Consider the following 12998-nt stretch of genomic DNA (forward strand, 5'->3'; position numbering starts at 1 on the left):
GAGTCCCCTATTGACTGCATTCAGGACATATGCACTGTTTTACGCAGACTAAGGCTACTTTCACACTATAAACCAGGCTCCATTCCAGACAGACATTAAGGGCTTTTTTTTTTTTTTGTTGTTTTTTTTTTAAAGCTTTGACTGCCATTAACATCCGTTTTTGTAACGGAACCTAAAGGGAGTCATAACGGGCACAGAGGATCCCATTCACTTTAATGGTATTCTCTGACGTCCGTTATGACTCCCGTTATTCTGCTGGAAGATAGCGGGAGAAGGACATCGCAAGCTCAAATTTTTCTCCCGTTATCTTCCAACTGCCATCACACTGCCGGGCACAAACGGCAGTGTGAAAGAAGCCTACACAACACAGCATCCTATTTTCTGTGAGATGCTGACAGATACCCAAACGCAGACAGATAGCTAAAACGCAGTGTAAAACAAACCTTAAACTGGACATATGGACAGAGAATGTCAATGAGTTTCAAAACTGTACAAATACTTAAAAGAATAGGAGAAAAGAGTGAAATCTGGAACAAGATTTTGCCTACTAATGAGAATATGCAAAACAGCAGGTGCAATTACTTTACGTGCCATACCCCTGCTAGATATCCCATGACTACTATGAAATAGGTGGACTCCTTTTGATATGTTTGTTTTGTTTTTTGTTAGAACAGGTGACACCTGAACACCCTTTATTGCTGTAATAACAAGGCACTGTGTATGGATCTGCATGTAGGAGATAAAAAGAAGAAGTAGAATAAAGCAAATTGTCCAGTTCGGGCCTTAATTGTTTTACCATATGAAAATGGTCCGGACAACTTGCTTGTTCATAAAACAGAGTTTGCTGATTGAAGTCTGATCTGGACAATTTTGATATTTATGCAGTCCAAGGAAAGAAGGAAAAAAGTCAACAAGTTTGTTTCAACACTGGTTCAATTCCAATGCTCTTTAATGTGTACAGGATAGCTTCCCAACAGATTTAGGCCAACTTTTTTTACCTGAGGAATAGAAGGCAGACACTGCTTACGTGTTGGCCACACGCCTTCTAATGAGGTTATACAAACTTAGCTTCTGCAGAATGAAAAGCCTTAAGACATAATGCTGAATGCGGAAAACTTTGTTCAAGAATGAATTGGCAACCCACATGAACAAAACAGCAACACAAGATTGTCAAGTTTGCTCAGTCCAGTTTTATAATGCAGTGCCCTACTCTTGGGCATAGTATTTGGGATCTGTAGACAAACACACTCCTGGGATGGCTGGGAATCAGTGCACTGAAATGAATGAAGACAAAAAAAAATTGTAATATAAACCAAAATAAATAAAACAAATGCAGCCACACACAAAAGAGGGTATAGCAGGGTTAGGACTCGTTCACACAGTGGAATCTAGTTAAAAAAAAAAAAAATAATAAATTTGCTTTGAAAACAATGGGACTTTGCTGCAATTGCATTTCCAAGCAGAAACATCTGCCGCAGAAATTCCGATTCCAGCCTCCACAGAAAGAATGGACATGTCAATTGTTTCTGCGGAACCCGCTTGGAAATGAATTGCAGTCTATCGAGATGGCGCACTTCTGAGCCCCAGCCTGTTCTGTTGGCACCCACTGTCTGCCAGAAATTTTATGGGCAGACATTCCACAGAAAATCCGCCGTGTGAACATACCTTAAGCCAGAAATGCACAGAAAGATGATAAAAAGGTGAACAGATTTTTTTTTGGAGGGGGGGGAATCAGTAACATTCATCATTATTTTACAAAAAATTTTATTCAGAAAGAATAGTAAAAGATGCAGGTTATCACAGATTGCAAGCAGTGACAGCAACAATAAGCTTAATCCATCAGTAGATTTCCAAAAGAGATCACTGCAGAACAAGGATATTTGACAATCGCATCAATGACGTTGATCACCACCAAAATAATATAAATTAACTGTACTCCATTCTATTTGACAATCACAGAAATATAACAAGGTCTTTACTGCGTGCTTTGGAGAAGGCTGCCAAGATGCTTGCAAAAACGACATCTGGAGACTGTGAAGCATCCACTGCTGTGTGGATTCCATGTTTTTCATAGTAGGCTACCAATGGTGCAGTCATGGTGTGATAGGCCTCCAGTCGCGATTTCAGAGTAGCCTCATTGTCATCAGAGCGCCTGATCAGTGGTTCACCAGTCACCTGTGAAGCAGTTGGGAAATGGACATGATGGGTAAATCTTGACAGATGGCAATACAAAACTAAGGACGAACATAAACATGACACCTTCTCACTCGCTATTGGGCCAGGCCACTTCTCTCACACCCTGTCCTGGAGCTTTGCCTCCTTATATAACCAATCACTGGCTATATGTAGCATAAAAAAGGGTTTCAAAATGGTGAGTTTCCAGACGCAGGTATTGTCTGAATATACTAGTTAAATATGTGCTATTCTGAGGCTGTAAATACAACCCAAGTCATTAGGGGTATTTCTTTATAGCACTGAGGGCATATCCACAGGATAGGACATGTCAGAGTTTTCCAACCAGGGTGCCTCCAGCTGTTGCAAAACTACAACTCCCAGCATACCCGGACAGCCTTTGGCTGTCCGGGTATGCAGGAAGTTGTAGTTTTGCAACAGCTGAAGACACCCTGTTTGGAAAACACTGACATGCGTGATGGATGTGGATCCCATCTCTCAAATTAAAGAACCAACTGACCCCTGCAAGCAACACTGTTTCCTTATTTCTTGTAACTCTCAACCTCTGAGAGTTAAGTGAATTGTGTAAAACAACCTTTTTTGGCTGTTTTCAGCACCACAAGCAGACTAAAGGGGGTCAGGAGCCCTCCCGAAGGTGGAAACCACATTAGTCAAACATTTTATGACATATACACAGGATATGTCATAAGTTGTCCCCTTCCTTTACAGTGGGGCATGATGTTTACTAGAAATGAGCGAACTTGCAGTAAATTCGATTTGTCACGAACTTCTCGGCTTGGCAGTTGATGACTTATCCTGCATAAATTAGTTCAGCTTTCAGGTGCTCCCGTGGGCTGGAAAAGGTGGACAGTCCTAGGAGAATCTTTCCTAGGACTGTATCCACCTCTTCCAGCCCACGGGAGCACCTGAAAGCTGAACTCATTTATGCAGGATAAGTCATCAACTGCTGAGCCGAGAAGTTTGTGACAAATCGAATTTCCTGTAAGTTCGCTCATCTCTAATGTTTACCTTGCACAACATTGTAGAGGTAAAGAGAGTCAATCTATTAGGCCCTGCCTGGGTTTTACACCGACATGCATAATACATGGTAATTACTGCAATGTATTATAGAAGACATATCATTTGTATCACCACATGTGTAGCAACCCATACCTGCTTATTATTCCTGATAGTAACCACCCAATGAAAAGTGAAATAGAAAATTGAAGTAAAATAGCCGTTTATCCAGCCTCACAGAGAAAAAAATAAAAATAAAAATACATAAAAACAAAACCAACCCACCCCACAAGAAAAAATAATTATGTTCTTAAGTCCCAAACAAGGCCATGTATTTGGGGCAACCTTTATAACTTAATGGAAGCTGCTGCATTTATTGTGTAGGGGAGAGCCAGAGATAGCCAAGCTCTGTACCCTGCTACTCAGACACTTCCATAAACAATAAATGGAGCAGCGGCATGCACACACAACCTTCTGCTCCATTGCAAAGGTGCAAACTTTGGTCCTGTTCTAAAGATCACAGGGTTCCAGCAATTGGATCCACCCCAATCTGACACTCATCTGCCATATGTAGATAGAACACATGTGCTTTAATTTTGAATACCACTTTAGTGCCATTTTAACAAAAAGTTATTGATCCTTAATGTAATAAATGCAGTCATATACACCGGATGAAATAAGTATTGAATACACCAACATTTTTCTCACTAAATAGATCTCCAAAGGTGATATTGACATTAAACTGTTCACTAGGTGCTGGTAACAACCCAAGTAATCCATACATACAAAAAGAAACCAAAACAAATAAGCTTAGAAATTAAATTATAAGTAATAATGTGAAATGATGCAGGGAAAAGTATTAAAAAAAAAAAAAACACACGAAGGGGAGGTGCAAAAAGGCATGGAAAGCCAAGACAACAGCTGAAATCTATCAGTAATTAAAAAGCAATCCAGACCCTTGTCAGTGTAAATTAATATCAAACGGTTCAGTCCTAACTGATGGCCTACAAAAAAGGTCTCATTGCCAAGGAGTCACATCTCATGATGGGTAAAAGCAAAGAGCTGTCTCAAAACCTTTGCACTCCATTTGTTGCAAAACATTACATTGGCGTTGGTTTCAAGCGTATTTCTAAGCTTCTGAATGTTTCAGTAAGCACTGTTGGGGCCATAATACAGAAGTAAAAAGACAAACATTTCACCAAAAATATGCCTCAACCAGGTGCTCCTCACAAGATTTCTGAAAGAGAAGTGAGAAGAATAATCAGAAGAGTTGTCCAAGAGACAAGGACCATTTGTGGAGAGCTTCATAAATGTACTGGTTCTCAAAAAAAAAAAAAAAAAAAAAAAAAAAAAAAAAAGGGACAAAGTAATGCACTCCACCTCCATGGCCTGTATTCGGGATGTACAGAAATCTCAGCCACCAAAAATGCCCCTTTCCGCATTTATGGCTGAGTGAGTATTCGGCCGATAATTTGCTGGGCATGGCTTAACCCTTTCCTAACCGATGACATACATACATACATACATACATGCAGGAGGCTGCAGCTAATAGCTGACACACGGTCGATTGCCGAGGCCGGCTAATAACCCTTTAGCTTTGACAGCGGCGTTTAAAGTTAAGTAAAAGTTTTAAAAAAAACAACAACATCCATTAACCCCTTCCATAAAAGTTTAACCAGTTAAGGACCCAGGGCGTACAGGTACGTCCTGACACCCTGGTACTTAAGGACCCAGGACGCACCTGTACGCCCGTGGGAATTTCGGTCCCCGCCACGCGCCAGGGTGACTGCTGATATCGAACAGCAGGCACCCTGCACAAATGCCATGGTGCCTGCTGCCTTTTTGTAAACCTCTAATGGAAGGAAGGGAAATTTATTTAACCCCTTTTGGCTTCCTATCGTTTTCAGCTGTTTGTGATTGAAATTGGTAAATGTGAACAGGGGATTGAACGTTATAAATATAACGTCGGCAATCAACGCAACTCACCAGTGAATTCACACCGGCTATTTGCGGCAATTCCTGGTCATACGGGTCTCCGTTGACCCGGAAAATAAGGGGGGATCTGGGTTGTCCAAGACACCCACAATCCCCCTAAAGGGAAAGGCGTGAGGTGGCAGGGGTGCCACCCCTCCTATCACTGCTATTGGTAGTCTAGAACGACCAATAGCAGATTGGGAGCAAGGGGGGTGGTTAACTTTCGGTTTCCCCGTTCTGCCCACCCACCGTAGGCTGGGCAGAACAGAGAAACCGATGAGGACCGGCGCCGTAGTCCACTTACCCATCGGCGGCGGCGATCTGTGGCAGAAGAGGACGGCGATGCGGCTCCCTGGATCCTACAGAAGCCGGTTAGTTGCCCAACATCTGGAGGGCTACAGTTTGAGACCACTATACAGTGATCGCTAAACTGTAGCCCTCCAGATGTTGCAAAACTGCAAATCCCAGCATGCCCAAACAGCTGTCTCTGCATGCTGGGAGTTGTAGTTGCGTACCTCCAGCTGTTGTATAACTACATCTCCCAGCATGCCGTTCGGCGATCAGTACATGCTGGGAGTTGTAGTTTTGCAACAGCTGGCGGCCCACCGGTTGGAAAATCCTGAGTTAGGTAGCAGAACCTAACTGAAGATTTTCCAACCAGTGTGCCTCCAGCTGTTGTAAAAGTACAACTCCCAGCATGCACGGTCTGTCAGTACATGATGGAAGTTGTAGTTTTGAAACAGCTGGAGGTTTGCCCCCCCCCCCCCCCCCCCCTTCCACCCCCAATGTGAATGTACAGGGTACATTCATATGGGCGGATTTACAGTAAGCTTCCTGCTTGAAGTTTGAGTTGCGGCAAATTTTTCACCGCAGCACAAACTCTTAGCGGGAAATTCACTGTAAACCCGCCAGTGCGAATGTACACTAAAAACACTACACTACCACATAATAAAGGGTAAAACACTACATATACACCCCCTTAAACTGTTCCCCCGCCAATAAAAAACTCATTGTACGGCAATGTTTCCAAAACTGAGCCTCCAGCTGTTGCAAAACAACTCCTCCCAGCATTTCCAGACAGCCACTGACTGTCCAGGCATTCTGGGAGTTTAGCAACAGCTGGAGGCACCCTGTTTGGGAATCACTGGCGTAGAATACCCCTAAGTCCACCCCTATGCAATCCCTAATTTTGTCCTCAAATGCGCATGGCGCTCTCTCACTTCGGAGCCCTGTCGTATTTCAAGTTTAGTCCACATATGGGGTATTTCCGTACTCAGGAGAAGTTGCACTACAAATTTTGGGGGGCTTTTTCTCCTTTTACCCCTTATGAAAAGGAAAAGTTGGGGGCTACACCAGCCTATTAGTGTAAAAGAGTGAGAGCGCCATGTACATTTGAGGCCTAAATTTGTGATTTGCACAGGGGGGTGGCTGATTTTACAGCTGTTCTGACAAACCCAAATACATACCGTGTGACCCCATTTTTTAAACTACACCCCTCACGGAATGTAACAAGGGGTATAGCGAGCCTTAACACCCCACACAATTTTCATTAAAGTTGGATGGGAAAATGAAAAAACATTAAAATAAAAATCTCACTAAAATGCTGGAGTTAACCTAAATTTCTAATTTTCACAAGGGAAAATAGGAAAAAAAGCCCCCCCAAAATTTGTAACCCCATTTCTACTGAGTAAGAACATACCCCATATGTGGATGGTAAAGTGCTCTGTGGGTGCACTACAATGCTCAGAAGAGAAGGAGCGCCATTGGGCTTTTGAAGAGAAAATTTGTCCGGAATTGAAGGCCACGTGTGTTTACAAAGCCCCCATAGTGCCAGAACAATGGACCCCCCCCCCCCCCCCACATGTGACCTCATTTTGGAAATTACACCCCTGACGTAATGTAATAAGGGGTGCAGTGAGCATTTACACCACACAGGTGTTAAGGCTCACTGTACCCCTTGTTACATTCCGTGAGGGGTGTAGTTTCCAAAATAGTATGCCATGTGGATTTTTTTTTGCTCTTCATAGGGGCTTCTTAAATGTGACATGCCCCCCAAATCCATTTCAGAAAAACTCACTCTCCAAAATCCCACTGTCGCTCCTTCCCTTCTGAGCCCTCTAGTGCAGCCACAGAGCACTTGACATAGACATATTTCCTCACTCGAGAGAAATTGGGTTAGGCCTCTTTCACACTATGAAATAGTTCTGTTTAGGAACTTCCGTCACAAGTAATTTTTCCGCCACGATGTCCAGTCACTGTATCACGTCCGTAATGAATTACGGGCGCAAACGGGCATTTACAAAACCCCATAGGCTGCAATGCTATTTAGTCACGGCCGTCAGGGGTTTTGTAACGGCAGGTTTTCCCCAATATAGTGACGGAACTTGTGACGGTAGTTCCTAAACGGAACTATTTCAGTGTGAAAGAGGCCTTACACATTTTTGGAAGATTTCTCTCCTTTTACCCCTTTTAATAATTCAAAAACTGGGTCTACAAGAACATACGAGTGTAAAAAATGAAGATTTGGAATTTTCTCCTTCAATTTGCTGCTATTCCTGTGAAACACCTAAAAGGGTTAAGAAACCTTTTGAAAGCCATTTTGAATACTTTGAGGGGTGTTTTTATTTTTTTTTAAATAATGGCCCTTCAAATCCATTTCAAAACTGAACTGGTCCCTGAAAAAAAAAAAAAAAAAAAAAAAAAAAAAAAAAAAAAAAAAACACACCCTCTGGCGTCTTCCAAAAGTAAACACATGTCAACATAAAGTAGACATATTGTTTATGTGAATCAATATATAATTTATTTGGAATATTAATTTTCCTTATAAGCAGAGAGCTTCAAAGTAAAAAAAAAAAAAAAAAAATGCCAAATTTTACATTTTCTCATCAAATTTTGGAATTTTTCACCAAGAAATGATGCAAGCATTGACAAAATTTTACCACTAACAAAGTAGAATATGTCACGAAAAAAAAAAAAAAAAAAAAAAAGCAATCTCGGAATCAGAATGAAAGGTAAAAGCATCCCAAAGTTGAAGTGTACCCGTCCGATCCAACAAAAAATTTTTTTTTTTATATATCGCTCAGTAACTAATTCTGACCATGTACATCTAATTTTTATGTGTCTAGCACATTTTTTTTAATTACACTTTTAATTTAGTTCACTAGTCTGAATTCCTCTCAAAGGGAGAGGGCGTGGCCTCACTGAAGGTCTCCGCCCCCTCCCTCAGTATGCTGTCTGCTCACATCTCCCCTAGCATTAGCAAAACTACAACTCCCAGTTTGTCCTCACTGACAGTAGCGGGACACAAGATGACAGTGGGAGGATTTTTCCTCTAGCTGTGAGCCCTGCAATCACAGCTGTCAATCAAGGAAGTGTGTCCATGACATAGGTGATGGTGCATGGACACAGCAGGACTAGTATGTGTCCAAACAGGCAGGTGGCAGTTTGGCTTTTTCAGTATGAAATACTGCAACATTTCTAATGAAAGCAATTGCAAAACCTATCTGTTTTGCATGCTTTACAACATATCAACAGTTTTTGTATCTGACAGTGCCCATTTAAAGCATAAAGTGGTCAGATGTGCAAAAAATGTCTGGGTCCTACACTGAGTCCTTAAAGGGTTAAATCACCTTCCTTTTCCATATAAAAAATATGAAAAACTAATAAAAATAAACATATTTGGTTTCACCATGTGCATAATAGTCCCAACTATGAAATTATTTTGTTTCTGATCCTGCCACATGAACGGCATAAACGCAAAAAATTTACACATAAATTGCTGATTTTGGTCACATCAGTAATAAAGTGTAACAAAAACTATATATTTAAAGAGAGGGGCAGGGCAATGCATTTTCGGTTTCGGCGCATCCCTAGTCTGTATGCACACTCCCCATGTAAGACTTAAGGTTTTCACCGGAGTACCCCTTTTTTTTTCCCCTTTTAAATCAACTGGTGGCAGAAAGTTAAACATATTTGTAAATTACTTCTATTAAAAAATCTTAATCCTTCCAGTACTTATTAGCTGCTGAATGCTACAGAGGAAATTCCTTTCTTTTTGGAACACTGATGACATCACGAACACAGTGCTCTCTGCTGACATCTCTGTCCATTTGAGCAACCATGCCTAGCGGTTGCATGCTAAGGGCAGCATGGTGGCTCAGTGGTTAGCACTGCTGCCTTGCAGTGCTGGGGACTTGGGTTCAAATCCCACTAAGGACAACAATAAATAAAGCGCTATTATAATAATGCCAGCAGAGAGAACTGTGGTCGTGATGTCATCAGAGAGCATTCCAAAAAGAAAAGAATTTCCTCTGTAGTATTCAGCAGCTAATAAGTACAGGAAGGATTAAGATTTTTTTTAATAGAAGTAATTTACAAATATGTTTAACTTTTTGCCACCAGTTGATTTAAAAGAAAAAAAGGTTTTCACCGGAGTACCCCTTTAAGTGCTGAATAAAATTTTTTTTTTTTTTTTTTTAAACACACAAGTTTAAGCTCAGTTAAAGAGGTTATCCACCATAAGGTGATTTTAGTATGTACCTGGCAGACAGTAATGGACATGCTTAGGAAGGATCTGCGCTTGTCTTGGGGCTAAATGGCTATGTTGTGAGATTACCATAACACTGTTGATCGCTTTTTTGTGAACTAGTATATCCTGTTTGACTTTTTTTTTTTTTACTAAAAATCCCATAATTCCATTTCCCCCCTCCCACACATCAGCCACCCCACCCATTGAAACATAAATGAGCTGCATCCATCCAAAAGACCTGTGGTTTTCAATGGTGCCTACAGCTGTTGCATTAGTTGCAGATTGATCTCTCTCCCACCAAGCGATCCCTCCACCCATTGAAGCAGACAGGCTCCCTGTCATCAGCTGACTAGCGAGTCAGGTCTCGGCCGCATTGCAAGCTGGGAAAAATCTGAGACAAGTCATTTTGTATGCTGTTAAAAATAAAATATTGGGGTGAAAAAAATCACATAAGAATTGTGAGAAAACCGTCACACATAGGTAAAGAAACTATATTATGAACTACACTAACTTTACAGCCCCTGTAGCACAGTCAAATAATGAAAATTCCTGGAATACCCCTTTGAAGTTTGCTCTACAAACTGGGAAAATCACATGTGGTCAGAAAAGAGCAATATGGAACTGTTTGTAACTATACACTCCATGTTTGGAGGAGAAATGGCACTGAACATCACCCTTAAAACACCATACCAACATGGAAGTTTGGATGTGGCTTCTTGTTACCAAATGATACTGCCAACTTCATATAATTGAAGGAAGGTTGAATGATTAAATTTACTGAGACATTCTTGACAAAAATCTGCTGCCATCTACCAGGATAATAAAGATAAAACCAGGGTGGAAATTTCATCACGTCAATCCTAAACAGACAAAATCTGCTAGAATGGCCCAGCCAATCACCTCCTGGCTTAACCTGTTGAGTAGGCAGGAAGTAAATTTATGCCCTGGAGCATATGTTACTTTGAAGTAAGCGCAGGAGCTGAGCTCACTTTATATCGGTGAGTGGTGATCCCGCCACTCCCTGTCATTAACCCTTCAGGCACAGATCCCTACCAGCTTAGTGGGCTCATTGGACCCCCATGGCAAAGGATGATGCAGTCTGGCTTAGCCAAGCTCTATAAGTGTAGCACTGATCACACAGTATAATGCTATGCTATAGGCCTAGCATTATACGGTAAATGAAATAAAAAAAAATTGTCTATATGGTAATAGTCTGAGAAAAAAAAAAGGAGCTTTTAAAAATTATTTAAAAACCCATCCCCTAATTAAGTAATGGTTTACCCACTCCCACCCCAAAAAAAAAAAAAAAACATTAGGTATCACCGCGTGTGTAATTGCCAAAGCTATTAAAATTGAATGTTTATGATACTGTTGGTAAACGGCGCAAATGTAATAAAATACCAAATTATTTTTTTTACCAAATGTTAACAGTTCATGTCAATAGCAGCTTTGGAAATATTCGGTGAGAAAAATGGTCATTTGTTCAATATTTACCTGCTGTATACGCTATTACATTTCAACGAACACTCAGAAATATAGAAGATGACCTCTAAGTGTGCATGTATTTTTAAAAAGAGGATAAACCTGATGAAAAGTTCTCTACAGTTATGATTTTTATACCGCTGATAATGTTTGCTGTTCAGGTGTACTTTTGTTGTCCCCGAGACTTTACTTTGTTTCTGTCATAGGCCCTCTCTCTTATTCCATATACTTTCATTGCTGTAAGCCAGCGTGACTTCTTTTGCTTTTCATTGTTTTGTATTTTTTTTTTTTTTTTTTTTTTTTTTTTATATATATATAATTGTACAAAAAAATTCCTCAATAAAAAACAGTTAAACGAAAAAAATAATAAAAAGAAAGGAAAGTGAGGATAGAAGATATCCAGCAGGGTAACAAAGCACTGCAACAAATCCAAGTAAGAGAAAGATAGTGTGTCTGGCACTGCTGCTATTTCCGGGTGCATGTTCTTATTAGACTATTGGTTGCCAATATACTTTAACCCCTTAAGGACGCAGGACGTAAATGTACGTCCTGGTGAGGTGGTACTTAACGCACCAGGGCGTACATTTACGTCCTAAGCATAACCGCGGGCATCGGAGCGATGCCCGTGTCATGCGCGGCTGATCCCGGCTGCTGATCGCAGCCAGGGACCCGCCGGCAATGGCCGACGCCCGCGATCTCACGGGCGTCCGCCATTAACCCCTCAGGTGCCGGGATCAATACAGATCCCGGCATCTGCGGCAGTTCGCGATTAAAATGAACGATCGGATCGCCCGCAGCGCTGCTGCGGGGATCCGATCATTCATAACGCTGCACGGAGGTCCCCTCACCTTCCTCCGTGCGGCTCCCGGCGTCTCCTGCTCTGGTCTGTGATCGAGCAGACCAGAGCAGAAGATGACCGATAATACTGATCTGATCTATGTCCTATACATAGAACAGATCAGTATTAGCAATCATGGTATTGCTATGAATAGTCCCCTATGGGGACTATTCAAGTGTAAAAAAAAATGTAAAAGTAAAAGTAAAAAAAAAGTGAAAAATCCCCTCCCCCAATAAAAAAGTAAAACGTCCGTTTTTTCCTATTTTACCCCCAAAAAGCGTAAAAAACATTTATAGACATATTTGGTATCGCCGCGTGCGTAAATGTCCGAACTATTAAAATAAAATGTTAATGATCCCGTACGGTGAACGGCGTGAACGAAAAAAAATTTAAAAAGTCCAAAATTCCTACTTTTTTAATACATTTTATTAAAAAAAAAATTATAAAAAATGTATTAAAAGTTTTTTTATATACAAATGTGGTATCAAAAAAAAGTACAGATCATGGCGCAAAAAATGAGCCCCCATACCGCCGCTTATACGGAAAAATAAAAAAGTTATAGGTCATCAAAATAAAGGGATTATAAACGTACTAATTTGGTTAAAAAGTTTGTGATTTTTTTTAAGCGCAACAATAATATAAAAGTATATAATAATGGGTATCATTTTAATCGTATTGACCCTCAGAATAAAGAACACATGTCATTTTTACCAGAAATTGTACGGCGTGAAAACAAAACCTTCCAAAATTAGCAAAATTGCGTTTTTCGTTGTAATTTCCCCACAAAAATAGTGTTTTTTGGTTGCGCCATAAATTTTATGATATAATGAGTGACGACATTACAAAGGACAACTGGTCGCGCAAAAAACAAGCCCTCATACTAGTCTGTGGATGAAAATATAAAAGAGTTACGATTTTTAGAAGGCGAGGAGGAAAAAATGAAAACGTAAAAATTAAATTGTCTGAGTCCTTAAGGCCAAAATGGGC

The 12998-nt window shown here is 40.7% G+C and overlaps 1 protein-coding gene across 4 annotated transcripts in view; it reads right to left on the bottom strand.

The window, feature by feature from the left end:
• Positions 1-943: 943 nt before the first annotated feature.
• AK2 (adenylate kinase 2) overlaps positions 944-12998 on the bottom strand; it is a 33014-nt gene continuing 20959 nt past the window's right edge. For 2 of the 4 annotated variants that reach the window (XM_056556569.1, XM_056556570.1), the window contains exon 6: positions 1289-2175. In XM_056556569.1, coding sequence (XP_056412544.1) covers positions 1954-2175 — 222 coding nt within the window. In that variant the 3' untranslated portion in view covers positions 1289-1953. The other 2 variants (XM_056556568.1, XM_056556567.1) reach the window with 2 other exon arrangements.

This window comes from Hyla sarda, chromosome 2 (genome assembly GCF_029499605.1).
Source record: "Hyla sarda isolate aHylSar1 chromosome 2, aHylSar1.hap1, whole genome shotgun sequence".
NCBI classification, from domain to species: domain Eukaryota; kingdom Metazoa; phylum Chordata; class Amphibia; order Anura; family Hylidae; genus Hyla; species Hyla sarda.